Raw genomic sequence first — 25,034 nt, 5'->3', positions numbered from 1 at the left:
ACCTGAATGAGGAAGTGGAGGAGGAGGAGGAGCACTGGATGTAGGAGGAGGCGGTGCATTGAACGAAGGAGGAGGCGGCGCACTAAGTGATGGCGGAGGAGGCGCACTGAATGCTGGCCGAGCAGTGGCAGCAATGGGACCAGATTCAGATTCGACGGACGACTCCGATTTGTCTTTACGATGACCTCTGATCTGTGCCATTAGATCGGCTGGCATTGCTATTCGTGACGAAGCCGCATTGCTGCTGCTTTGAGAATCTGGTGCTGAGACCGAAAATGCTGGAGGTGGCGGCGGTGGTGGTGCCGGTGGTGCCACAGATGAAGGTAATGGTGGTGCAGGTGGAGCACCCGAAGAAGGTAAGGGTGGAGCGGGAGGGGCTGCGCTCGATGGAAGAGGAGGCGCCAGTGGAGCAGCAGATGAAGGAGGAGGAGGCGCAAGTCCAGTAGGAGGAGGCGGTGGCGGTGGTGGGGCAAATGACGGAGCACTAGGAGGAGTAGGAGGCAGATTGGATGGGATGGGAGGAGTAGCGACACTAGAAATTGAACTTGTTGATTTCTGAGGCCGATGAGTCGGCTGAGAGGGGGGAGACATGAATGGCGGCGGAGGAGCTGTGAACGGAATAGGGGGAGCTGCTGTTGGAGCTGGTGGAGCTGTAGAGGGGAGGGGTGGAGGTACTGCGGATGGAATAGGAGGGGCGGAGGAGGGGGGTCTACCGGATGGCATCGGTGGTGCCGGTACAGCTGCAGACAAGGCAGGTCTTGATGAAGGCATCGGCGGAGCAATAGAGGCTGTTGAAGGAGTCTTAGCATGGCTTGGCCGATGGGAAGGCATGGCCGGGGATGAGGGAGCGGAGGAGTCGTGAGCTGAAGAAATGGAGATCAGTAAACAGGTACAGATATGAGAATATTGGATCAAGAGTTAATAAAGATACCTCCGGTGACGATACCACCTCTGCTTTTAAGTTTGGGCATGCCACCAGCAAAAAGACCGGCGAGCATGGGATTACCCACTGGCGGTTCTGATGGAGCAGCACCAGCGGACGAGGAAGATGGAATAGGAGGAGCACCGGCAGAGGGCCGGCTGGTGCCCGCACCACTGCTAGCCCCGCCAACGGGACCACCAGACACAGAGGGAGCACTGCGATCATTTGTTACAGCCTTTCTGAGCTGCTTTCCGCGCTGGATCTCGCCGAGAAGAGCGCCCCTGCCTGCCATTGCGGCGGCGGGAGGCGGCCCAGCGGCGGGAGGCGGTGGAGGAGGACCGCCAAAACCGGGAGGTGGCGGCGGCGGTGGAGGAGGACCACCAAATCCGGGAGGTGGCGGAGGCGGAGGAGGAGGAGGAGGACCAGCCATTTATAACTATGAAAACGGCAGGAAAAGGGGGCGGAAGAAGATGAGGAAGAGGAGGATAAAAACGTAGGAAAGAGAGTTGAGGAAGTTGAGCGAGGCGAAGCTGCGGCTATTATGAGATTACGTCAGAGCCGCTTCCGCAGTATAATATCACACAGAATAGAAATGTAAGAGAAGAGAAGAGTATGGATGAGTACTATATTTGTACAATAAGTGATAATATGAATGATGAATTTAAATTAGTCCATAAGGAAGGAACGATATTAGGTAATACGAGTATCAGCTCTATCACGTGACTATATTTAGATAAAAGATATTCTGAATGAGACGGAAGAGATAGAACAGAAAAAGTATATATAATTTCAATAGGTAAACAACAAGCAATTGAATACAAGTACAACCTACAGAATATAAATCGTCTTCATCAGCAGAACCATACAGATATATACAAATACACCAGACCCACGCCGATGTCGGCGCGTATACAAACCTTATTGGCCGTGATCGCTGAAAATGAGTCGTAAAAAAACTTCTTCCCCATCTTTACTTTACTCCTCTTCCTCCTCTTCTTCTTCACCACCACCGCTTCCTCTTCTTCTATCAATTATGGCCTCCCGTGCTCTCTCTCGCCAGATCCGCTCTGCCTCGAGCAGACCTCTCAAGTCTGTCTCCGCCGTCCAGCGGAGGACCCTCGTCCAGGCTGCCCGCCAGCTCGCCCGCCCTACCCTCGCCGCTGCTCAGAACCAGGTTTCCGCCCAGCAGGTCCGCGGTCTCAAGATGATCGACTTTGCCCAGAATGGCGAGCTTGAGAAGGTTCATGAGCGCTCCGAGTGGCCCTCCGAGAAGCTCCACGAGTACTTCAAGGACCAGACCTTTGCCTTGATTGGCTACGGTTCGCAGGGTGCGTATTGTTTATTTGCATCATTTATGCACATTTCAGACTGTTGTTTGTTGCCAGACGCTAATGTTTAGTTTTTAACTCTTCAGGATACGGACAAGGTCTTAACCTCCGTGATAACGGTCTCAACGTCATCATTGGTGTCCGAAAAGACGGTGCCTCCTGGAAGGCCGCTCAGGAGGATGGCTGGGTTCCAGGCGAGACCCTTTTTGACGTCGACGAGGCCATCAGCAAGGGTGACATCGTCATGAACCTTCTCTCTGACGCCGCCCAGTCCGAGACCTGGCCTCACATCAAACCCCTCATCACCCCCGGCAAGACTCTCTATTTCTCCCATGGTTTCTCTGTCGTCTTCAAGGATCTCACCAAGGTTGACGTCCCCGAGGGTGTCGACGTCGTTCTCGTCGCCCCCAAGGGTTCCGGTCGCACTGTCCGCTCCCTCTTCAAGGAGGGCCGTGGCATTAATTCCTCCTTCGCTGTGTTCCAGGACGTCACCGGCAGCGCCTACGAGAAGGCTACCGCCATCGGTGTCGCCATTGGCTCCGGATACCTCTACGAGACCACCTTCGAGAAGGAGGTTTACTCTGACCTCTACGGTGAGCGTGGTTGTCTCATGGGTGGTATCCATGGTATGTTCCTCGCCCAGTATGAGGTGCTCCGCGAGCGCGGTCACACTCCCTCTGAGGCCTTCAACGAGACTGTCGAGGAGGCCACCCAGTCCCTCTACCCTCTCATTGGCAAGTACGGTATGGACTACATGTACGATGCCTGCTCTACCACTGCCCGCCGCGGTGCTCTCGACTGGTCGCCCAAGTTCAAGGACGCTCTGAAGCCCGTCTTCAACGATCTTTATGACTCTGTCAAGAACGGTACCGAGACCAAACGATCGCTTGAGTTCAACGGTCAGCCCGATTACCGTGCCAAATTTGAGATCGAGCTCCAGGCTATTCGGGATCTTGAGATCTGGAAAGCCGGCAAGGAGGTCCGCAAGCTCAGACCTGAGAACAGAGAATAATTGCTGCTGTCTATAAGTAAAAAGTTTTATGTGTACGAAAATTCTCGCAAGAGTTGATCTGTTGTTGATTTTTTGGCCAGCGTAATCAGTTTAGAGTAGATGAATAACGTCTTGATTTATATTTTCTGAATTAGTATTCATCGTTCGAATGCAATTATAATAATATGTATGTAATATGTTGATTGTAGAGTATATGAGCCGGGTAACGGTGTGTTTGCCTCGCACCCCTTTCGTGCTTGCTCTACGCGTCACGTATCTTGCTTTTGAGCAGCCAATTGTACAGAATGTCTTTCTTCAATAATTTTGGGTACGTGTTTATTCAATATTATTGTATGCTTTTACTGATAGGTTTAGTCGTGGCTTTGGTCGTTCGTCGCGGAAAAATAAGCAGCAACAACAACAACAGCAGCAGCAGCAGCATCAACAGCAACAGCAGCAACATCCTTCCTTTTTGCGGACATCTTCAAGTATATCCTCTGGTCAGTCGTCACTGTCTGGGGCAAATCAAGCCAAATCATCCTATGGGCATGTTCAGCAGCAGCAGGTAGTCCCTGTGCCAAAACCGCTCTTTCTTTCGCAGCCCTTTGTGCGCACTGCGTTGGTCAAAGGAAGCTTCAAGACGATAGTGGTCTTGCCCAAATATGTTGACATGGGCGAGTGGCTTGCCCTAAATGGTATGTTTATGGTACTGTTATTTTGGTGTAAAATTTTTGATTCTAATCTGGTAGTATTCGAATTCTTCACATATCTCAACCTCTTCTATGGAATTATATCTGATTTCTGCACTCCCCAAACATGTCCATCAATGAGCGCTGGTCCAGGGTACATCCCGTTTTATCTGTATATCCTTTGACAAAATAGCTGACTGTTTATGTAGAATTGACTACACCTGGCTCGACATGAGCAAAAAGCAGATCCGTCTTCCAGCCTCAACCTACATCGACTATGTCCTGACATGGACCTCCAACAAATTGAACGATCAAACACTTTTTCCTACAAAAGCCGGTGTCCCTTTCCCTCCTCATTTTCCGATGACCTTGCAGAATATTTTTAAGCAGATGTTTCGTATTTTCGCGCATATATATTACAACCATTTCGAGACTGTCGTGCATCTTAGTCTTGAAGCTCATTGGAACTCTTTCTTTGCGCATTTCATTAGTTTTTCAAAAGAGTTTGAGCTGTTAGATGCTCGCGATACTGAGCCATTAAAGGAGCTTATTGAGTCGTTTGAGGGCCAGGGAAAGGTATGATTTCTTCAATCATTGGGATGGATTTTCTTGTCTGTATCATGTAGTTTTGGTTTATAAGTATATTAAAGTATATACATTATCGTACAGGTCTTTTTGTAGTATGCAGCTTTTGTCCTCGAACCTAAAGCCAGTTAGATTCATGCTTCTGAGATAAATGACATAAAAAGAAAACTCACTTTATCCCAATCAATATCCGAATCCATTGCAATATCAACAAGTCCGCAGAGCACCACACTATCGCCGCGGATCAAATAGAGTCCCAACTCTAAAATTTCTGTTGGCATGTCTGGTGTAATTACTCGCTCTTTTGTGTCATTGAGAATCAGATTTGTTTGCTGGTCGTAGCCTTGCAGGATTCCCTGGAAGAGTAGCTGTTAGATCTATATCGGTGAAATTTCGATATGAATATCGTGAACCGTACCGAAAATAGGCGGCCGTCGGAAGTCATTACAATGATTGTCTCTGTATCACAATATTAGTATATAAATGATTGGTATATTGCCAGTGTTTACTCACGATTGACATATGTCTGTAAACTGCTCGCCATTATATTATCGTTCTATATCTTTTCTGTGTCTTTTTGAGTGTCTCGTGAGAGGAATGCTTGTTTCTATATAACCGTAAAAGTCAAAGTATTACACTAGACCGTTGATCATATCTTTACGGCCACTGGATATCTGTATTTTGTTTTGATTGTTTAGATGTTTGTGTGATATTTGCTGGTGAAAGGTAGATTCAGGAACTCGAGCAAAAGCTGAAGAGTGCGGCGTTGGAGTTCTCATTTTAAATTTTACCTTTGCTTCGTTTCGTTACTTTCTAAACATTGCAATCATGGACCAATAATGATATGATCAATTGTTTTATATATTTAAGGTATCTCATTACTATTTGTTTGCAAGATCTGGATTATTATCTTTTGAAAGTAATACTTCTGCATCGGTTTCTTTGGTAGTCAGTTTCATTCCTGCACATCACTTCGACACTGTTTCTTCTTTCTCGCTTGAGTTTTTACAATGGTGGCATTCTCTTTCGATTCAGACGAGAACTCAGACTTGGAGTCTCGTCGTAAATTGAATTCTGAAAAGAAGAAGAATACTCAGCGAAAGTTCGTTACTCTTCCTGAATTTGATGTTCAAGGCATATGTGAGTTGTATTTTCATTGATAATATACTTTCATGTCAAATTGACTGATTTTATTCGATATTATTATAGCAAGCGTAAATCACACCGAGATACCTACTTTTCGCCGGCATTTACGTACGCGTAGCAAGAGCGAGCGCGAATCACGCAAGCTAGACGAGCTATATAATGCGACAATGGCACCTTCCGCGTTCGCTAGATCAGTGAGCAAAGAAGTGTCATTTTTTGAGGATGAATTCGTGATGCAGCAGCGCGCTGTTAACGAGAACAAATTGAAAGAACTTGAGCGTATCGAGGAGGCGTATTGGAGTATGCGAAGTGAGCGGATGTGGGAGATCATTGCTGTAGGGATCGACGCCGATCGAGCATTGGAGGAGAGCAAACGGAAGAAAGAAGAAGTAGAAAAGCAGAAAAAGGCGGAAGAAGAACGAATAAAGAAAGAAGAGAAAGAGAAAAAGAAATCGGAAGAGGAAACGCAAAGAAAAATAGAAGAGATGAGGAGAAATGAAGAGCAAGAGGGGAAAGCACAAAATGAACACCCGGAGCGAGGGCGGGCAGAGCTGCCTGATCAGGTAAAAAAGAGCCAAAATCAAATTTCAGATGCTGCCAAACGTGAACAAGAGCGGCTTGCTAGACAGCAGCAGAATATAGAGACAGCCGGTCCTGCAGAAAGCGATGACGATTTTGAGGAGGTAAAGGTGGTGTCTGGGAGGACAATCGTCGATGATGCGCCGTTACCGCCGGAGCCGGATTTGAACGAGCGAATGCCTTCACCGCCGCCAGGACTTGCTCTAGGAAAGAAAGAAGCATCTAAGATCGAACCGGATACCATTAAGGTAAAATTTAACCCGACACCCGTACCCCAGCCGAATACTGAACTGGTGTATGTGGACGAGGTGAAAGCGGAAAGAGACTATTATTCAAAGCTGATTGCGGTAAGTAGCACATTGATTTACTGTTATAAAGTATTGGTGGTGCTGATGAGAATATAGAATATCAAAAGTGAAATCGTGCAGCCTGTCTCAAAAGACAAGGAATTGCAAAAATACTGCTCCGAGATCAGGCGTAAGATCAAGCCAAAGCTTGGACAAATTACAAATAGCCGCGAGCAAATCAAGCTAATTGTATGCATTTGAATATCTATTTTTTTTTTGGTTTCGGTTCTGACGATTGTTCAATCAGGTCGGCGAGCTTAGACAAGTATTTGTCGATGTGCGAAATAAAGGCCCGGATATTGCCTATCGTTATACATTAAATGCGTTCAGTAAAGCCTTGGTAGACCAGGCGGAGACAGAGACAATTGTATCACCAGTGTCTGCATATCCACTAGGAACTCTTACAGTGTTTCTCATGGGCCAGCATCCGCTGCTGAGAGATATTCTGATTGCGCGAATTGTGAAAAAGTGTCCTTACGTGATCGGATATACCTGCTCTATTGACACTGTCGAAGGTCGGATACGCATGGGTTACAAACGTATTGACGATAAGTGGGAGGAAGAATCACAATATTGCGAGCGTATGGGTGGTATTGCGATGATTTGGGCAGCGATGACGGGAATGTCTCTAGGACCAACCTCCGTCTTAGCACAGCCGTATCCAATGCACCATAGCTGGACATTTGCTGCTCGGCTAGTGAATACACCAGTCGCGCAACTAACGAACGCACACTACACGGTTGCTGCTGCTTGGTGGGACATTAATGCCGAGCGATTTTCAGCGGCGTATGGTGAGCAGAGTAAGAAGATTTTGATGCTGATGTGGGATAACTGGACTGCAGCTGTTGCTGAGAAGCGCTTCCCGGCTGCGGCAAGGCTGCGGTTGCTGGGCGAAACATGGATGACGACTGGAAAATTAGGCATTGAGAGACCGACTGATGTATAGAATCCTACTTACAATTATTATTTACAACCATTTAAGCAAAGTATCTTGGTAGAATAACATTAGCTCCTGAACAGGTAGCTGTTAATTAATACAGCGCAATCTGCTGGGCAAGGGCAAGGGCAGGCTATCTAGTACCAATCCCTCAAAAATGTTTACACTCATCAATCCTTTCCAGTCTCCGTCTCCTTCTGCTTCCAGGACCGCATCACTCTCTCGTTCTGCCCTCCTTTTCAGAACAACCCATTTCATTTCTTTTTATTTATTTTGCCGATTCTTTTTGCAGAGATCCATCTGATTTGCAGTTTTAATCTTGATCAGCACAAGAGGATCGTGGCTCAAGTTATACTAAGTCACTACCCGCATCAATTTCCTCGTTTCAGCTTTTGCGGGCACCCGATCCCATTCTCCACAATCTTTTTAGAGCTTGAAATATCTTTTATCTTCTTTTGCATACCAGAGTTGAGCGAGTTTTGTTGAGTAAGTGTCTTACGTGTGTGTTGCGCATCGAATCAGCTTTGATCCGGAATCTGACTGGATTTCAAGTCTTTGGTCTTCACGATGCAAAACCAGCAGGGACGCGGCCGGGGCCTTCACATCGCCCACCGCAGATCTCCTTCTGAGCTCACCCCGTTGATGAGTAAGTTGTGCCATATGATTAGTCTTTGCTTCCTGGGTCAATACTGACATTTCGCTTTTAGTCGAGCAGCTAGCGCTTCAGCAGCAAATGGATATGCTCCAGGCACAGCAGCAGCAGCTCCTCGCACAGCAGCAGCAATTTGCGCAAGCGGGACTCCTTGGTGCCCCGGGCATGCAGACTTCTCCGGCGATGCCCCAGATTCCGAATTTCATGTCCTCGCCCAATCAGTCTTTCGGCTTCCCTGGTCCATCTCCAAATCAGGGTCCATCTGGAACTCATCGTCGTGCTCAGTCATCAGTTCCTGGCTTTCAGGTCATGGGAAATTCACATGCTACTGCTAAATCTTCTATGATGTATGAACCGAATAGCAGCGGCAATCGCAATCAGAGCCAGCAGCGCATGAGCAACGGTGGTGGTCAGCAGCAAGGACATACGCGCCGACATTCGCTCGCTCTTCCAGAGGCAAAGCGTGCTGCAATGCTTGCCCAGCAGCAAAAGCAAGCAGGGTCACAGTCTGGTGCTTCGAGCGGGAATGTACAGGCTACGTCTAATTTCCAGTTTCCGCCTATGAAGCCTAATGCGGTTGATAATTCGAGTGCAGCCAAATCGAACCGGCATGGCCATTCTCGTAGCCAGGGCACGAATGCCGACTTTGAGGATTTCATGCGGTCGTCGCCTCAGCCTGGCGGCTTTAGTTTTCCGCCTAATAACAGCAATGGCGCTGGCTTCAATGAAAGTAATAGCAATAATAACAACCACGGTCGAACACAAAGCCATTCGAGATCTGGCTCACGCAATTTTGACAGTGATTGGCGTCGAAGCAGTGCCCAATTTTCAGAAAATTCGATCGGAATCTCGCCGCAACCCCAACACCAACAGCAGCAGCAAGCCCCGCAGCAATTCTTCCCCGGCCATCGATCACGGGGCTCTATGTCCAATTCCTTGAGTTCTCAAACTTCGGGTCATTTTACGGCAAACACATTTCAACCAGGTGTCATTCCTTTATTCACCCAACAGCAGATCAATGCTGGCCAGGGATCGCAGCCTCCTCCTCCGATGGGCCAGATGCAAGGATCAGGTCGCAGTATGATGCAAGATTTCGCTCCTATGCATCCTCAACTGCAGTTTCCCTCTCAACCTCAGCAAATGTCGCAATTGCAACAACAGCAGCGCAAGTCACTCTTTCTACCGTATCTCTCGCAGGCGTCTATTCCGGCGCTAGTAGCTGAAGGCCGCTTGGTTACTGGTATCCTGCGCGTGAATAAGAAGAATAGGTCGGACGCCTATGTTTCGACTGATGGACTTCTTGATGCTGATATATATATTTGCGGATCAAAAGATCGCAACCGCGCGCTTGAAGGAGATTTGGTAGCTGTTGAGTTACTAACTGTCGATGAAGTATGGGGATCCAAGCGCGAAAAAGAGGAGAAGAAGAAGAGAAAAGAAGGCGAAGAGACTCAGTCTGGTCTTCAGAGACGTGGAAGTCTGCGCACGAGACCGATACAGAAGAAGAATGACGATGTCGAAGTTGAAGGACAAGGGCTTCTTTTAGTCGAAGAAGATGAGATTAGCGATTCTAGCAAGCCGCTTTATGCTGGTCATGTTGTTGCAGTCATTGAACGTATCCCTGGACAGGTTTACAGTGGGTCTTTGGGTTTGCTGAGACCGTCGTCGCAGGCTGCCAAGGAGAAGCAGGAGTCTGAAAAGAAGGACGATAACAGGCATGACTTGGGCCGGACTGACAAACCAAAGATCGTTTGGTTTAAGCCGACCGATAAGCGCGTACCGTTGATTGCAATCCCAACTGAACAGGCACCGAAGGACTTTGTTGAAAACCACGAGAAATATGCAAATACAGTGTTTGTGGCGTCGATCAAGCGGTGGCCCATAACTTCTCTCCATCCGTTTGGAATGCTTATTGAGTCTTTGGGACCAGCTAGTGATCACTCAGTTGAGATTAACGCTATTCTGCGAGATAGCAATTTTATGAATGATCAATTTACAGACTCTGTATTGAGCAGCTTATTGTCGTTATCTAAACTTGAAAGCACTGATTCTAGTCGCCGATCTTTCGCGGATGAGACTGTTGTCGCCTTATGCAGTAAGGGATCAAAATATGCTGATCAGGCTGTACATATTCGCAAAACCAGCGACGCTATCGTGCAGATCGGTGTTCATATTGCTGATGTGAGCTTTTATATTCATCCCAATACCCCTCTTGATCGAGAAGCAAATCAGCGCGGAACGTCAGTGTTCATGATGGAGAAGGTAGTGCCTATGCTGCCTGATGAGTTACTCGAGCAATTCTTGTCGCTGGCTGTCGAAAAAACTCGCTTCACATTCAGTGTTGTTCTGGATGTTAACTTGAACACTTTTGATATTTCGAATTTATGGCTGGGTAAGAGCTCGGTAAATGCCTATGCGATGGTTTCGACGAATGATCTTAGATCAGAGGACAGCAAAGTTAGTGAGACTTTGGATCTTTTGAAGTCGATCGCACAGGGATTCCGGAAGCGCAGATTGAATGCTCGGTCGATTGACTTACCACACTTACATTTGTTGGATCAACTTGAAGACGAACGGATTCCGGCCGAAGTGAACATATTTGAGCGACATCAATCTTCGTCTTTAGTTGATGAAATCATGATCAAGATCAATTCTATTGTTGCCAGTATTCTAGTGCAAAAGCTTGGCGAAAGAGCATTTTTGCGTCGTCACTCGCCTCCTAATGTGCATCGACTTGACGCATTCCTTGAGAAGATGTCGATTCTGGGGTTAAATTTCGATGGCTCGTCCAGTGCGAAGCTGCAAAGCAGCCTATTCCAGATTGAAGATGCCGATACGCGCAAGGGACTTGAGGCACTTCTCTTGAAAACTGTAACTCGTGCGAAGTATTTCTGTGCCGGAAAAGTGGAGCAGCGGAGCGATTATATGCATTACCTACTTAATTTGCCGCTCTACACCACGTTTTCGTCGCCAACAAGGAGATATGCGGATATCTTAGTACACCGTCAATTGGATGCTATTTTGAATAACAGTGAGTAGTATCATTGTTATAGTATATCATGTTCTAGCAGTTAATTAACCTTTTTTTGCAGAGGAATACTCTCCCGATTTGGAGTCGCTTTCTAAATTAGCAGATCACTGCAATGACCGAAAGGACGCAGCCAAAAATGCGGAAGAACAATCTATACACCTTTTTCTTTGCGAAGCAATTAGCAATCTAAGCGCATCTACCGGCCAGCTTATTCGTGACGCCGTCGTGATTAGCGTTTACGAATCTGCTTTTGACGTACTGATTCCCGAGTTTGGTGTCGAAAAGCGAGTTCATTGTGATCAACTTCCGCTAGTCAAAGCTGAGTTTGACAAAAATACTAGGTGTCTTGAATTGTACTGGGAGAAAGGAGTTGATTCGGCGACGTATGTTCCTGAAGAAGAACGCGAACGATCGTCGGATTACAATGGAGGATCTCAACGACGAGCGTCAAGCATTAGATCTGCCGTAGCCCAGGATAATCAGAAAATTGATATCTCTTCATTGTCGCTTGAGGAACGTGTTTCTTCGGAAAGTGGAGAGAACCCAGCAGAGCTCGCGATCTCTTCCAAGAGTCTTCCTGGTTCGCCGATGAAGAGGTCACCATCAAGAGAATTGAAGGAGAAACCGATGCGCACGGCATCGATGACAAAAATGAATGCGATTGAGCAGGCAGACGAGGCGGATACGAGTGCGTTAGCTGCATATTTAGGTGATGTTGTGACGCGTGTGAATGGAGACGAGTTAATTCAAGAGATTAAAGAGTTGACGCATGTGCCTGTGTTGTTGCGAGCCGACGTGGGCAAAAGCTTACCGTGTTTGACGGTGCGGACGTTAAATCCGTTTGCGGTGTGAGGTGCTTGCCGCTAAGCAATTTTTTTACCGTAATATCTTCCTGCCTTTTTTTTTTTTTTCCTTCTTTCTTTTGTATTTGTGTGGTTACGTATTTGCTTTCGTTGTGAATTTGTTTGGAGCATTTTAAAATGGAGCTGCAATTTTTTCCAATGAGCTACTCAATTATTCTATACTATTAATAATGACGCAGCAAGGATTATTTATTATTTATGGAAAGTTATAACTAATACATTATATATATGCACTACTATAAAAATAATAAATTGGTTCACTTGTCTTTATGAAGTTCTGAAATGAAAATTACAGCCTGAGCCCAACCCGCAAACGGGCCCCATAGATCGCGTAGGTAAAGTGAAAGTTCGTCGTAGACTACTTTTGACATTGCCTTTGTGGTCATTTTTGTTTTTGGGTTGTAGCGACGTTTAGCGATGTTCCATACGTGAGTGTCAATTGGTACCGACTCGTGGCAATCGAATGCCATTAGTGCCTAAAAACTCTATATTTAGTCTTGCCCAATATACAAATGCTATAGACCAAGAAGCAAATTAGATAACTTTTTCTGAAAGTTTTAACATACCACACAGTCAGCAACTTTTGGTCCAACTCCGGTAAATTGGAGCAAAAACTCACGAACTTCATCGTAAGGCTTTCCGCGTATATTTGATAGCGAGGAGTTATTAGCAATTTCCCAATCTGAAACGGCTTTAGCCGTTTTGTATACGTATTCAGCGCGGTAACCGAATCCTAGCTGTCGAAGTTTTGAGACTGTGGTCGGGGATTTTGCAATTGAGCTGGGGCGTGGGAATGTGTAGTATTCTGTCCCGTTATAGGTTGTGATGTATGTACCGTATGTCTGGCAGAGATTGTCTACCTGCGACGTATAAGATTTGTTAGCTCGTAGGCTCTCATAATGAGATATCAAGAAATTAGAAGTACCATCTGAGTAATACGTTTTATGCTGTTATTGCTGCTACATATGAAGCTGCAAAGACATTCCCAGGGATCCTGTCTAAGCATTCGAATACCCGCAAATCGCGCCGCAATACTTTTAAAATACTTGTCTCTGACGCTGAATTCCCGATAAAGTAAAGAAAGCTTTATTGAGGAATTGAAATAATCGTGTATTGCGCTGTCGATTTCAAAGAGAGGAGCGGGAGATGCGGGTGGGGATGGGAGGACTGAAGAACTTGAACCTTTGGAAAGCGGGTCGGGGCTTAAAGTGCGGTATGTGATATTGAGATCTGCATCTTGACGGAGGATGACGACTGTATCTTGAATAACAGAAATCCTGACAACAGAAAGTTAGCTCTTGATTAGCTATTTATCATGAGGGAAAGTGGGTATACCATTCTCCATCATCCTTCTTCCATCTGAAGGACTGCCCGCTGGGTAATATCCAATCAAGCGAGACTTCCTAAATATTATGACCTGCACTTAGAGAGATTTATTTTGCTTTATCAAGAAAAAAACACTCACCTTTCCAGGTATCCGCAGCTGCTTCCACATTGCGCTCATAGTTTATAGTATTATAGCAAATTGCAATATGTTTTGTAACAAGAGACGCGACTATATTATTACTATTACCCCTGGTTTAGCAAACGGACGCGTCAAAACCTTATTTTTAATTTCATACACTTGTCTTTTAGTAACCCGGTCAGTCTGGTTTAAGTGCACATGTGCAAAATTCATTTGATGGCCTCACATTTTCAAGAATTACAGAAGTTAGCGATTGAAATACCGAGTAATGACAATGTGAAAGCTACACAATGGGCAATTCTCCTTCGATCATTCGCAGCCTGGAAATCTCGAAATTGGGATTTCTTCGAGTATCCTCGTCTCGATCTACACACACTCAACCCAGGACGAAATCAAAAGACGGCAAAAACCACAGTGAAAGGAAATGGGCGGCAAGCAGAGTATGAGATCTGCTTACTGCTAGATTCTTTAGCTGCAATTAAGCCTGAAAATCAAGAATCGCGATTTATGATAATCTTGGCATACATTTTACGCGCAGAATGTTGCTTTGCTAGAGATAAACCAGCAATGGCAGCCAGAGATGTCGAGTCTCTTTTGAAAATTATGACTGCAACTGAGTTAGAGCTTCAGCTGGCTGAAGAAGGAACCAAGACTCTGTCGATGCAGCAGTGTATTCTTGATAATTTGCATCCTCTAGGACACTACAGACAAGATGAAGATCAAAAGGTATACGTGTCGATCTCTACCAAATTCCTCGCGACATTCAAAACTTTACTTTCTCGATCCACCACAGCGCTCTCGTCAGAGAATATGCAATTCTACAAGCCACCCGCTGACGGCTCTGCGCGCGATAACTTGATGACACGATGGGGAGGTATGCTGTTTCGATTAATGGCTTGTGAGCCATTTCCTAGTTGCATTCTTGAGTTCTCGGAAGATGCGATTATAACTGTGCACTTGGCAATTGTGAATGAAATGAATCTATTCCCAAAGCAGGTTATTTCTCCAACTACGGATTTAAAAGTTGATGTATCGGTGGTGAGCGCTAGACAAATGACGATCACATCCAAGATTTCTGTACATGAGGCTAAAGTTGATTCTCAATTGCTCGATTTCTATTATCCAGGATTATCGTTTAATGGATTCCATGGCGATAATCGTGGCGCCGCCTCATTTTATCTAAAGACGAATGAATTCGTTGACTGTCAAGAAGAATTTTACCTACACATTTCATTGCAACTCAGTGCTGATCTGCTTGCTGTACCATTGCTTATTGGACCATTTTCATTATCTGAATCAGTTGATGAGCAGCCAATGAGTACTTTACGGCCGTTGTATATCTCCGCTGCAGAGTTTGTGAGCATTAAAGAATCAGTTTCTGATCTTCCGGGAAAGATCTGGGATTCGGCATTTTTTGTATCTACGGCAGTTTTCGAGTATTCTAGAGATAAAGACTCGTTTAATATCTTAGACCTGTCAACCGGAAATGGAGCGGTTGGATTGTCTACATTAATAAGAATTCAAACCATCTTTCCGAATAAAGAGACGAGGCTGACGTTGACGGATTTGGAGGAAGCTTTACCGCTTATAACTGAAAATGTAAAAGACTTAAAGAATCAATATTCGATTGCTGATGTCATTAATATTCAGGAGTATATATGGGGAAGGAGCGTGCAGAAATTGATTCAAGCCCCGTTTGATGTTATCGTTGCCTGTGATTTAATTTACGAAAATGGTGAGTGTATCTCCTTTATTTTTTAGGAAAGATATAAAAACTAACTTTAGAAACAAAGAATTTTTTAGCGATCTGGTAAACAGCCTAGACGACTTGTGCACGCCTGGAAAAACAAGAATATTTATCGGTTACAAAAATCGCGGATTAACAATCGAAGAGAAAAATAATCTTTGGGATAGCCTACGTGCAAAGTTTACCGTAGAAAGAATCAGTGTTAAATCCAATGTTGCGCCGGGACATGATAACATTATAAATGACGATGTCGGCGTCGAAGTATGGCAATTGTACAAAAATTTTATTAGCCAAGTCTAATTTGAAGCGAAACGTTAATATGTACAGTACAGTCTTATCTTATTTTTCTCCCTCTCTTTCCCTTTCTTCACGCTTGGCTTGAATTGGGTAAATCATTAATCGATCCCAAATATTGAGCAGCATCCGCCAGCGTATCCCGATTTGTAAACTGATCCGCCGTCATCTCCGCAATAAGCTCGTCCCATTCCTCTTTTAATTTTTCAACTAATTCAGGTAATTGCGCACCCAATGCGCGACTTCGCGCCTCTTTAAATAATCTCATTGCTTCTGGGTAATTTTTCTGTTTAGCTTCAATCACGCCTAACCCGTAGACGGCCAGCGAGTTTGACACTTCTAAATCTTCATAATCTTCAGGTGTGTAATTAATTCGCTCGGTTGACGAGTTGCGGATTTCTTGGATTGTGGCAAGAACAGATTTGTAGCATTCCTGCGAGATTGCCAGCAATTTCGGGCCATGGCTCCGTTTTTGAGGATCTTCAGAGACAGTGGACAATTCGTAGGCAACGTAGTATCCTGAGCATATATCGACTTCTGTGCGTAAGATGCGAGGTAGAGGCAAATCAAACATTTGCATCATACGGATATTTTCTTTCTTGATTTCCAGTCCAATATTTGGAAGCATGAGTTCTATACATACTGTTGCGAAAAAGTCTCTTGCTAGCAGCAAAGTGTCATCCAGATCATCATTGACTCGCCATTTTTGAAACTGCGTGATCTCATCTTTTGTCGGGAAGAGCGGTAAAGTGTATGATTCGTCTGCGATTTTGAGCTCGCCGAGTGCGTTGAAATCAAGGGTCGAGCCGTCAGTTGGATCGGTGAGCTGCGCCGACCAACCCTGCGTCTGCTGTAAGTCTCTTATCCACGTAGTCGCGCGGGTTTTGAGAATAGAATGATAGGATTCAGGTAAGCCGCCCTGCATTAAATCGATCCAAACGGCTGTGTAATGCAGCATCTCTACTTTATCATTGACTTGCTCTGATAATTCGAGACCGCGCACGCAGACGCGGAGGTAGGTCAGCATCTGAGCCGATGGCCAGATTGTCCATAGCCGAGAATTGGATACAGCCCATTCGGTGCCGAATTGGAGCATTTGCTTGTATATCCCAAACGCCTGTGTCTCGGAACCCATTAACTCGAGCATACTCGCCGCTTTGATTTGTAAACCAGTGTACTCTGGACTGATCTTTTCCATGCCTAGCTTATCCGCAACTTCAAGCGCAGCAAGAAAAAAATCCAAAGCGGTGGCATAGCGGTCGGGATCTGATTCCTTGCGTTCGGCGTACAGGCCTTGCCGGATCAAATCCGCTACTTCGGCTGGGTATTTATGAGAGGGAAAAACGATGTAGGCAAGTGTTGCTATTGAAACTATTCCAGCAAAAAACAGTTTCCTTCTTGTCCAGAATTTTGACGGAGATTGGACATAAGGTGAGGAAGAATATGAGAGATGACGACGGTAAATGTTCAGATTTGATGATGGTAGTCGCTGCAATACTTGCGGTTGCAGAGGGCAACCTTGATGACAGATGTGCAAAGAAATTCGTGCCGTAGATATGAAGCTCCGAGAGATCGCTGTTTGGGAAAGCCTAGAGAAGCCTGAACGCGTTATCATTTTGTTGCTGATGTTGCTAAAGTCGACTTGCGTCTGAAGCTGGACTGATTCTCGAAGAAATACGAACGCTGTGATTACGTCACTGTTTACTAATATTATATTTAGGATTGACAAATCCGCATTCAAATACTCAAAACGATATTGTCAATAACTAGTGGTATTAAATGTATTAAAGGCTATCACAAGTCTTTGTATTAATGCCTTGCATTTCATGAAATAATAGTAACCTCTAAGAGATACTGCCAAATCAAAGCCTCCTCAATAGTTTCCACAAACGCATTTTTTTTAGCGTCTTCATTGATTTGTTATTTAATTACGTAACATCTACAGAAGCAAAATATGACACGATATGCAGTTAAAATTTCTTGAATAATAGCGCTTGTTGAGTATATAGACCCCCGCAAAGTCGCTTCCTTGAACATGGGCAAATGACGATATGCTCTCGAGAAATACTGTAGTTTTTCTTCTTTGATTGTCTTTCTTCTCAGGGGTTGAAAACAAGAAACCGCACTAACAGAAAAACATAAGGAAAGCAAAGAAGGGTATAACTCCTAAACCCAAATCAAACTAGGTTTCTCACTTACTAACTAGTGGAGGCTAAGCAATCGCAAGAATGACAGTTTTTCTCCGACTCGACAATTCAGCGCAAGAGAGGCAGGTTTTGACCCTAGACATGCTTCTCGGCCAGCTATAAATCGAAAGCGCGCGCATTTCTGTCTGTTACAGAGCAGATTTTTTTTTTCTTTTGATTAGAGAGATCAGAATTCGTCGTAGTGTCAACAATATCGACAACTACTGTTGTTAGTAATTTTCTATGGTAATAATCATAAGAGATTGCAAATCGCAGTCCATAATAGAGACACGGCGCCCACAGGAAGAAAATCAGGTAACAGAAAGCGATAAGAGAAAGAGAAGATCAGATAATCAGAAGGCGCGAATTTAAAAAGCCCTAGCCCATATCTAAGATCCAGTCCGCAAACAATTGAAAATCAGCCAGTCGCCACGTAAATTCACAAGCACGTGCAAGCTAAGAACCTATTTGTGCTCTCGAGCTCGAACATCCTCTTTTTAATCTTACATTCAACGACTAGAAGCTGGGGGACAATTCAGCAGAAAAGAAAAGATCTGGTTTTTATATTCGTCTTGCGAAGATGGCGGACCCTCTACAGCAGCAATCTCAAAGCTCGTCATCGATCCGTTCGCGGTCGACGTCGCCATTTGCCAGAATGCCGCCACCGAAGAACGACAGACTATACTCTGACAACCCGCATCGCGTTCGAAGTGCCTTGTCGGGGTTTGCTGGTATTGACGGCGCACTACGTGAGTCTAATCAAGAATCCGCTGATGATGCTGATGGAGTGCAGTTACTTGGTCGACCGTATACTAAGCCGAGACGACTAAACAAACGACTGTGTCTTTTCGCGCTCGGGATTGCAGTGCTGGTACCGATTGTGTACTTTCTGTTTGTGTACGTGCCTAACAGGCAGTCGACTGCATATGTCATTACTCCAACAGTCAAGGTCGCCGACTACCCTGCCGAACTAATGCCTCAGTCTTCAGAGGAGCGACTCGTGTTTGTTGGCGACATTCATGGATGTAATGTTGAGTTTGCCGAATTGATGAAGCAGGTCGGATTTGACAAGAGTAAAGATAAATTAGTTTTGCTTGGTGATTTTATCTCAAAGGGACCGGATTCGATTGCCGTGCTTGAACTTGCGATGGAGCTAGATGCTGCATGCGTGCGCGGTAATCACGAGAATACACTGCTTAGACGGTACGCAAAGAAGCATCGCCAGACGTTTGACAATGATGTGCGTGATCGGCTTAAGGATGGCACAAAGAGTGGTGATTTGGAGCATTTCGATGATGATGACGATGATGAGCCAATAACTATTGACAATCTTAAAGTTAAGAAAGTTCAATCCGGAAAGTTGGTCATGCAGCATCATTTTGCGATTCACGGACGAGTCTATGATACTCATTCTCATGGTGATAACGATGATGATGACTGCATGAAGCACGAGCTTGACGATGAATTCCAATCTGGTGATTTCGACGCCGGCGAAGGCGGATTTGTACACGTGTTTGCCGACGAAAAGAAAATCATCAAGAAGGCTACCGACGAGCAAATTGCATATATAGATTCATGCCCGTTGATTCTACGGGTTCCCGAGCAGATTTTTGGCGCAGATCACGGTGAAGTATCTGCGACGCATGCGGGATTGATGTGGAATGTTGCGACGCTTGAGGAACAAGATCCAGCGGTGTTGCTATACATGCGCACCATTATACCTCCCGATAATTCTACGGCCTCGCCTACCCGTGATGGGATATTGTGGAATGAAGTGTGGAATGATTATCAAGAGACGCTTCCGCCTTCCGAGCGCCGAACGGTGCTGTATGGGCATGATGCAAAGACCGGACTTGCGATAAGGGAGTATAGTAAGGGACTTGATAGTCGCTGCTATAAGGGTGATTATTTGACGGCGCTAGTTGCCAAAAAGGATAGCAACGGTAGATGGGAACATGAGATTGTGAGTGTGAAATGCCAAATTCACGATCCAAAGCTGCCGGGATATGTTGATGGCAGATATTAGAGAGATTACATTGTATTATAATTATAGGGACAAAACATATATAAGTTGTTAGTAAGCAGATAAATTAAGTGGGGTTTGAGCAGAGCCAATCAATCTGGCTCTCGCTATGCACTAAACATTTTGAGCATATATGCCATATTGCCGCAACAGTCGAGCTCGATTTCAGCCAATCGGAAGTCGTGTGATTACTGCTTCGCGGTAACGCTTCGGCGGGGAAGCGGCAGCGTAAATAGCAGGCTTATTCCGTTGCGCCTACTTATCGCCTACCTTTTTTTTCAGCATAGTCCCCCTCTTACTTCACCGCATATTCACAATGAACTCGTATAGAACTACTCTGAGAAGAGTTACGCGGTCGCTACAAATCACGGCCCGCGGTCTCGCGACAGCCGCCGCCGAGCCAGTGCAAGCAGCGAAGGCGCCGCGTATGAAGCAATTCCAGATTTACCGGTGGAGTCCCGACGATCCGACGTCGAAGCCGCGGATGCAGACGTACAATGTCGATTTGAACGCATGCGGTCCGATGATGCTCGACGCGTTGCTCAAGATCAAGAACGAGCAGGATTCGACATTGACATTGCGCCGGTCATGCCGTGAAGGTATTTGCGGATCGTGTGCGATGAACATCAACGGAACCAACACGCTTGCCTGTTTATGCCGGATCAACACTGATACTGCGCAGACGACGAAGGTGTACCCTTTACCGCATATGTTTGTTGTGAAGGACCTTGTTCCGGACCTGACGCAGTTCTACAAACAGTACAAGTCAATTAAGCCGTTCTTACAGCGCAGTGAGTACCCTGCTGATGGGAAGGAGACGCTGCAGTCGATAGAAGACCGCAAGAAGCTTGATGGATTGTACGAGTGCATTTTGTGCGCATGCTGCTCGACCTCGTGCCCGTCGTACTGGTGGAACCAGTCCGAGTATTTAGGCCCTGCCATCTTGCTGCAGACATACAGATGGCTGGCAGATAGTCGAGACCATGCCACGGAGGAGCGTAAGCTCGCGCTGCAGAACTCAATGTCGTTGTATAGATGTCACACGATTATGAACTGCTCAAAGACGTGTCCGAAGGGATTGAACCCTGGATTGGCGATTGCGCGTATCAAGAAGAGCATGGCTTTGTAGGGAAGATTGAGAATGTGAGAATGAGAGTGAGAGTTGAGAATGAAAGTTGAGAATGAGAATGAACACATGAGGCATGGAAGTAGTCATAATCATTTGGCGTTGATTGATGTTTTTCTGTTATTGATGTTTATTTGACGTTTGTAAATCTAGTAGTAAAGTACAGTTAATAGCACGATATTTAATTCACTTTTGCTAGAAGATGTTGCCAGTTTATCTAGTAGGAGATTGTTTACACGTGATACGGAAGAATGACGGAGCCGGGCCAAAAGACGGAGAGACAAGAGAGGCAGAAAACGCGGGGAAGAGAGATTAGAGCGATTGAAGAGAGAGCCCTTCCAACAGCAGACCGACGAGGCCTCGGCTGTAGATACATATGCATAATTGACGAAATAGCAGAACAGACTGAGAAGAAGAGAAAGAGAAGAGAAGAGTGCTATCGAAGAGTTGAATAGCTGGTGGATATGTTAGTGTAAGCAAATGCGGAGTATTCTGGATCCTGCAGACGGCTGCGCAGAGTAATTCCACAGCAACGAGCTGTATGATACCTGTAGATATATCTACGTAGTAAATACGGCAAGCAGCTAAATCATATACTGTCGTCTATTATCATCTATTATCATTCTGCTATCGTCTTCCTCAACTCCACACACCTTACTTCATCATACCAAGACGATTACAGACATCCGTAGTGCGGCTCAACAGTGTCGGATATTGGAATCCCGCCGATCGCGCTCCGGATTTGAGTCTGGGGGTCGGAGGCCAGCCAATCAGAGAAAAGATACATGATATTTGTATCGCTGTATTATTACTATTATTATTATTATAACTATTATAAAGCATTACAGCTTGTATTCTCTGCGCCAGCGTCTCGAATATCAATTCCCATAATTCGCAATAATATATATACAAATACTGCGTCCGGGTAACATCTATTAGCAGGCCCCGCCCGGATACTCGCACACGCGCGCTACAATTGTACTTCTTTACAACCTATTTAATCCTCTCCTCGCCCGCCCGCGCGCTCTCCGAAATGGTCTTCTCTTCTCGTCTGCGTCTGCTTTCCTCAAAGAGACCTCTGCTTTCTTCTTCTTCTTCTTTCAGTCGCATAAACTACCTTGCAATGGCCGGACGTGCGTTTTCTCACCCGATTTTTTCTTTTGCATCAGCGAAAACCTTTTCTGCTTTATTAACATCTCTCCAGTCTCTACCAAAATCAAAGTCAAGAACCCCATCGTCGAGCTCGATGGTGACGAGCAGACCCGTATCATCTGGCAGTTCATCAAGGATAAGGTAATTGCTTTCTGCTGTGTCTACATAGTATGGGCGTAGAAGTTGTGTGTCGTATGTGTATGATCTCGGATTCATTGACTTATTGACTCATTGATTCTCTGATCCATCGATTCTTCATTCATACTTTCGTTCTTTCTTCAATTCTGATGCAATTGCTCAATCAATTGCTGGAATAATTGAGTGACTGAATATTGCCATCGATCAATGATCCCGATCTGTCCGAAATCATTCATATTAGTCATACTTCTCATACTATACGCTTCACCTTTCATTGCTCTCTCTAACTCTCTCTTGCCAGCTCATCCTTCCCTACCTCGATATCGACCTCAAGTACTACGATCTCGGCATCGAATACCGTGACAAGACTGACGACAAAGTGACTACTGACGCCGCCGAGGCCATCCTGAAATACTCCGTCGGTGTGAAATGCGCCACCATCACCCCCGACGAGGCCCGCGTCGAAGAGTTCAAGCTCAAGAAGATGTGGCTCTCCCCCAACGGCACTATCCGTAATATCCTCGGCGGTACCGTCTTCCGTGAGCCCATTGTCATCCCCGTCATCCCGCGTCTCGTCCCCGGCTGGACTGAACCCATCATCATCGGTCGTCACGCCCATGGTGACCAGTATAAGGCCACCGACGTCGTCCTCCCCAGCGCCGGCAAGCTTGAGCTCACCTTCACCCCCGCCGATGGCTCCGCGCCTACCTCGCAGACCGTCTTTGACTTCAAGGGACCTGGTATCGGTCTCGCCATGTACAACACCGACGAGTCCATCCGCGGTTTTGCCTACGCCTCCTTTGCCCTCGCCCTCCAGAAGAACTACCCTCTCTACATGTCTACCAAAAACACTATCCTCAAGCGTTACGATGGTCGCTTCAAGGACATCTTCCAGGAAATCTACGACAAGGAGTTCAAGGACAAGTTCGAGGCCCAGGGTATCTGGTACGAGCACCGTCTCATTGACGACATGGTCGCCCAAATGATCAAGTCCAAGGGTGGCTTCATCATCGCCATGAAGAACTACGATGGTGATGTGCAATCTGATATCGTCGCCCAGGGTTTCGGATCTCTCGGTCTCATGACCTCGGTCCTCGTCACCCCCGATGGAAAGACCTTCGAGTCCGAGGCCGCACACGGTACCGTCACTCGCCACTACCGCGAGCACCAGAAGGGCCGTGAAACTTCTACCAACTCAATTGCTTCCATCTTTGCCTGGTCCCGTGGTATCGAGCAGCGCGGAAAGCTCGACGAGACTCCGGACGTCATTGAATTTGCCAAGCTTCTCGAGGCCGCCACCATCGACACCGTCAACCTCGACGGTATCATGACTAAGGATCTTGCTCTTGCTCAAGGCAAGAAGGACCGTTCGTCGTATGTCACTACTGAGGAGTACATTGACGCTGTTGCGGCTCGTCTGCAAAAGGCGTACGAGGAGAAGGCCAAGATCTAAACGAAATTTTTTTTTTGGTGTTATAAATTAATTAATAAACGTTTTGTAGAATTTTGGATCACAATTTCTTCCTCTTTTTGTTTAGTGTATTATGTGTTATATAAATGAATGAAAGTTCCTCCTCCTTCCGCTCCCTTTCCGTTCTAATTAATACTATTTTTAAAAGCTCTCTCATTTCTGATGAAACGAAAATATACTCCTTGCTGATTTAATATACACACACACACTGATATATACTGTAAAAATACATAGGAGCTAAAACTTGCCACGTAACGCACATTCAAACATTGATTTGGCGGTGAAATATGCAGTACGACCAAATGTCCTGAAATCTAGAGTCGAAAAGACAGTATCTGCTAATCCGAACGGTAGCATGCCCGGGATCCAGCCTGATTTGCAGTTAGTTAATTATTGTTTTCTCTTTTTTTCAAGAATGAATGAGATTTAAAAATAAAAAAAATAAAGAAATACCTTGTGCTAATTCGAGGGCCCAAGCGGTTGATGGCATTGAGTATTGTTTGACAGTTCCGCGTTTAAGCCAGTGCATATCACCAGGTCGATAGATCTACAACGACGTCAATATCTTCGAATCCACAGGGAGCAGTTATTTTCGTCAAAACAAAAATTAAAGAGATGGAAAGAATACCTCTGGTTCTGGGTTTCCTAACGAATGAGCCCATTGCTCGCCTTTAAGTATATAGAAGTAATCATTGCTCGGATGAACACCGGTATGACCTTCAGTTCCGAGAGCAGTACCAAAGAAAATCAAATACTCTGAAATTGACGCATGTTGAATAAACATTGATCCCTAAGCCATTTTCTTGATTAGATCATTATAAAGAATAAGAAAAAAGAAAGGAGACACAATTACCATTGCGTTTCCAGCATTATTGAAAATCCAGTCGTCGGTATTGAATTCATTTATATTGTCGCCATATTCGTTTTTCAACCGACGATTAATCTCGACGAATAGTGCAGTAGTATTGTCCTTTGGAGCCGTTGCCAGTGAATCCTACGTCAATCATTAATATCTCTGTTCTTTCAAAAAAGGTTCTCGTAATGAAAAGAGAGGGTTTGTACAGTGACTATTTGTTGCAGAACTTCAGGGTCAAATATATAGAGAGTCGGAAGAACATATGTGTCTAGGTAATAGTATATCGGCAATAATACTGCAATCACTACAGATAATCGAAACCAGTTCATCTTGATTCTTAGTCTCTAGAACAAAAGAGAGAGAGAGAGAAACAGAGAGAGACTAGACTGTCGCGATGGAAATGGCGTATTCATTTTGTTTTGGCGCCTCTCGGCTTCGTGTTCGTGTTTATCTGCAAAATTGCCGAACCCGATTACGTCTGGTGCTTTTTTCCCTGAGCACGTATT

At 45.4% G+C, this 25,034-nt stretch overlaps 13 protein-coding genes across 13 annotated transcripts; 8 read left to right on the top strand and 5 right to left on the bottom strand.

Moving 5' to 3' along the window:
- Positions 1–721: 721 nt before the first annotated feature.
- Positions 722–1,315, bottom strand: V2V93DRAFT_369332 (uncharacterized protein). The gene has a single exon (XM_066909994.1). It carries the CDS (start codon positions 1,212–1,214, stop codon positions 912–914), a length of 303 nt encoding a protein of 100 aa, XP_066766321.1. The 5' UTR covers positions 1,215–1,315; the 3' UTR covers positions 722–911.
- A 597-nt stretch (positions 1,316–1,912) lies between these two features.
- Positions 1,913–3,262, top strand: V2V93DRAFT_405160 (6-phosphogluconate dehydrogenase; the record flags this gene model as incomplete). The annotated part of the gene is made up of 2 exons (XM_066912649.1): positions 1,913–2,250; positions 2,322–3,262. The coding sequence occupies exons 1-2, from the start codon at positions 1,956–1,958 to the stop codon at positions 3,260–3,262; spliced, it is 1,236 nt and encodes a 411-aa protein (XP_066766320.1). The 5' UTR covers positions 1,913–1,955.
- A 284-nt stretch (positions 3,263–3,546) lies between these two features.
- Positions 3,547–4,512, top strand: V2V93DRAFT_380138 (Mob1/phocein; the record flags this gene model as incomplete). Its single annotated transcript, XM_066912040.1, has 4 exons — positions 3,547–3,569; positions 3,617–3,936; positions 3,991–4,084; positions 4,140–4,512. The coding sequence occupies 4 exons, from the start codon at positions 3,547–3,549 to the stop codon at positions 4,510–4,512; spliced, it is 810 nt and encodes a 269-aa protein (XP_066766319.1).
- Positions 4,464–5,234, bottom strand: V2V93DRAFT_369326 (uncharacterized protein). Its single transcript, XM_066909993.1, has 4 exons — positions 5,029–5,234; positions 4,934–4,974; positions 4,689–4,871; positions 4,464–4,633 (listed from the first exon to the last, which is right to left on the bottom strand). Exons 1-4 carry the CDS (start codon positions 5,057–5,059, stop codon positions 4,589–4,591), a joined length of 300 nt encoding a protein of 99 aa, XP_066766318.1. The 5' UTR covers positions 5,060–5,234; the 3' UTR covers positions 4,464–4,588.
- Positions 5,235–5,316: 82 nt separating this feature from the next.
- Positions 5,317–7,567, top strand: V2V93DRAFT_369325 (GLE1-like protein-domain-containing protein). Its single transcript, XM_066909992.1, has 4 exons — positions 5,317–5,655; positions 5,725–6,587; positions 6,645–6,776; positions 6,835–7,567. Exons 1-4 carry the CDS (start codon positions 5,526–5,528, stop codon positions 7,531–7,533), a joined length of 1,824 nt encoding a protein of 607 aa, XP_066766317.1. The 5' UTR covers positions 5,317–5,525; the 3' UTR covers positions 7,534–7,567.
- Positions 7,568–8,091: 524 nt separating this feature from the next.
- On the top strand, positions 8,092–12,059 carry V2V93DRAFT_358767 (uncharacterized protein; the record flags this gene model as incomplete). Its single annotated transcript, XM_066908072.1, has 3 exons — positions 8,092–8,170; positions 8,232–11,207; positions 11,269–12,059. The coding sequence occupies 3 exons, from the start codon at positions 8,092–8,094 to the stop codon at positions 12,057–12,059; spliced, it is 3,846 nt and encodes a 1,281-aa protein (XP_066766316.1).
- Positions 12,060–12,104: 45 nt separating this feature from the next.
- Positions 12,105–13,603, bottom strand: V2V93DRAFT_369320 (DNA glycosylase). The gene is made up of 6 exons (XM_066909991.1): positions 13,536–13,603; positions 13,406–13,473; positions 12,996–13,347; positions 12,637–12,930; positions 12,246–12,546; positions 12,105–12,122 (listed from the first exon to the last, which is right to left on the bottom strand). Exons 1-5 carry the CDS (start codon positions 13,572–13,574, stop codon positions 12,328–12,330), a joined length of 972 nt encoding a protein of 323 aa, XP_066766315.1. The 5' UTR covers positions 13,575–13,603; the 3' UTR covers positions 12,105–12,122; positions 12,246–12,327.
- Positions 13,604–14,138: 535 nt separating this feature from the next.
- V2V93DRAFT_323590 (putative methyltransferase-domain-containing protein) lies at positions 14,139–15,582 on the top strand (the record flags this gene model as incomplete). Its single annotated transcript, XM_066907440.1, has 2 exons — positions 14,139–15,270; positions 15,329–15,582. The coding sequence occupies 2 exons, from the start codon at positions 14,139–14,141 to the stop codon at positions 15,580–15,582; spliced, it is 1,386 nt and encodes a 461-aa protein (XP_066766314.1).
- On the bottom strand, positions 15,472–17,219 carry V2V93DRAFT_369317 (uncharacterized protein). Its single transcript, XM_066909990.1, has one exon. It carries the CDS (start codon positions 17,189–17,191, stop codon positions 15,650–15,652), a length of 1,542 nt encoding a protein of 513 aa, XP_066766313.1. The 5' UTR covers positions 17,192–17,219; the 3' UTR covers positions 15,472–15,649.
- A 1,492-nt stretch (positions 17,220–18,711) lies between these two features.
- V2V93DRAFT_335108 (Metallo-dependent phosphatase-like protein) lies at positions 18,712–19,819 on the top strand. The gene is made up of 2 exons (XM_066907719.1): positions 18,712–19,002; positions 19,216–19,819. The coding sequence occupies exons 1-2, from the start codon at positions 18,736–18,738 to the stop codon at positions 19,786–19,788; spliced, it is 840 nt and encodes a 279-aa protein (XP_066766312.1). The 5' UTR covers positions 18,712–18,735; the 3' UTR covers positions 19,789–19,819.
- Positions 19,820–20,033: 214 nt separating this feature from the next.
- Positions 20,034–21,124, top strand: V2V93DRAFT_369315 (alpha-helical ferredoxin). Its single transcript, XM_066909989.1, has one exon. The coding sequence runs from the start codon at positions 20,102–20,104 to the stop codon at positions 20,912–20,914; it is 813 nt and encodes a 270-aa protein (XP_066766311.1). The 5' UTR covers positions 20,034–20,101; the 3' UTR covers positions 20,915–21,124.
- A 781-nt stretch (positions 21,125–21,905) lies between these two features.
- V2V93DRAFT_369311 (uncharacterized protein) lies at positions 21,906–23,782 on the top strand. The gene is made up of 3 exons (XM_066909988.1): positions 21,906–22,044; positions 22,116–22,204; positions 22,503–23,782. Exons 1-3 carry the CDS (start codon positions 21,945–21,947, stop codon positions 23,652–23,654), a joined length of 1,341 nt encoding a protein of 446 aa, XP_066766310.1. The 5' UTR covers positions 21,906–21,944; the 3' UTR covers positions 23,655–23,782.
- On the bottom strand, positions 23,682–25,028 carry V2V93DRAFT_369308 (ERG2/sigma1 receptor-like protein). Its single transcript, XM_066909987.1, has 5 exons — positions 24,735–25,028; positions 24,526–24,666; positions 24,301–24,462; positions 24,126–24,219; positions 23,682–24,043 (listed from the first exon to the last, which is right to left on the bottom strand). Exons 1-5 carry the CDS (start codon positions 24,855–24,857, stop codon positions 23,910–23,912), a joined length of 654 nt encoding a protein of 217 aa, XP_066766309.1. The 5' UTR covers positions 24,858–25,028; the 3' UTR covers positions 23,682–23,909.
- Between the last annotated feature and the right edge of the window lie 6 nt (positions 25,029–25,034).

Source organism: Kockiozyma suomiensis (assembly GCF_038497685.1).
Source record: "Kockiozyma suomiensis strain NRRL Y-17356 unplaced genomic scaffold V2V93scaffold_6, whole genome shotgun sequence".
Taxonomy (NCBI): Eukaryota; Fungi; Ascomycota; class Lipomycetes; order Lipomycetales; family Lipomycetaceae; genus Kockiozyma; species Kockiozyma suomiensis.
The sequence above is the reverse complement of the archived record's forward strand: the minus strand, read 5'-3'. Positions and strand labels throughout refer to the sequence as shown.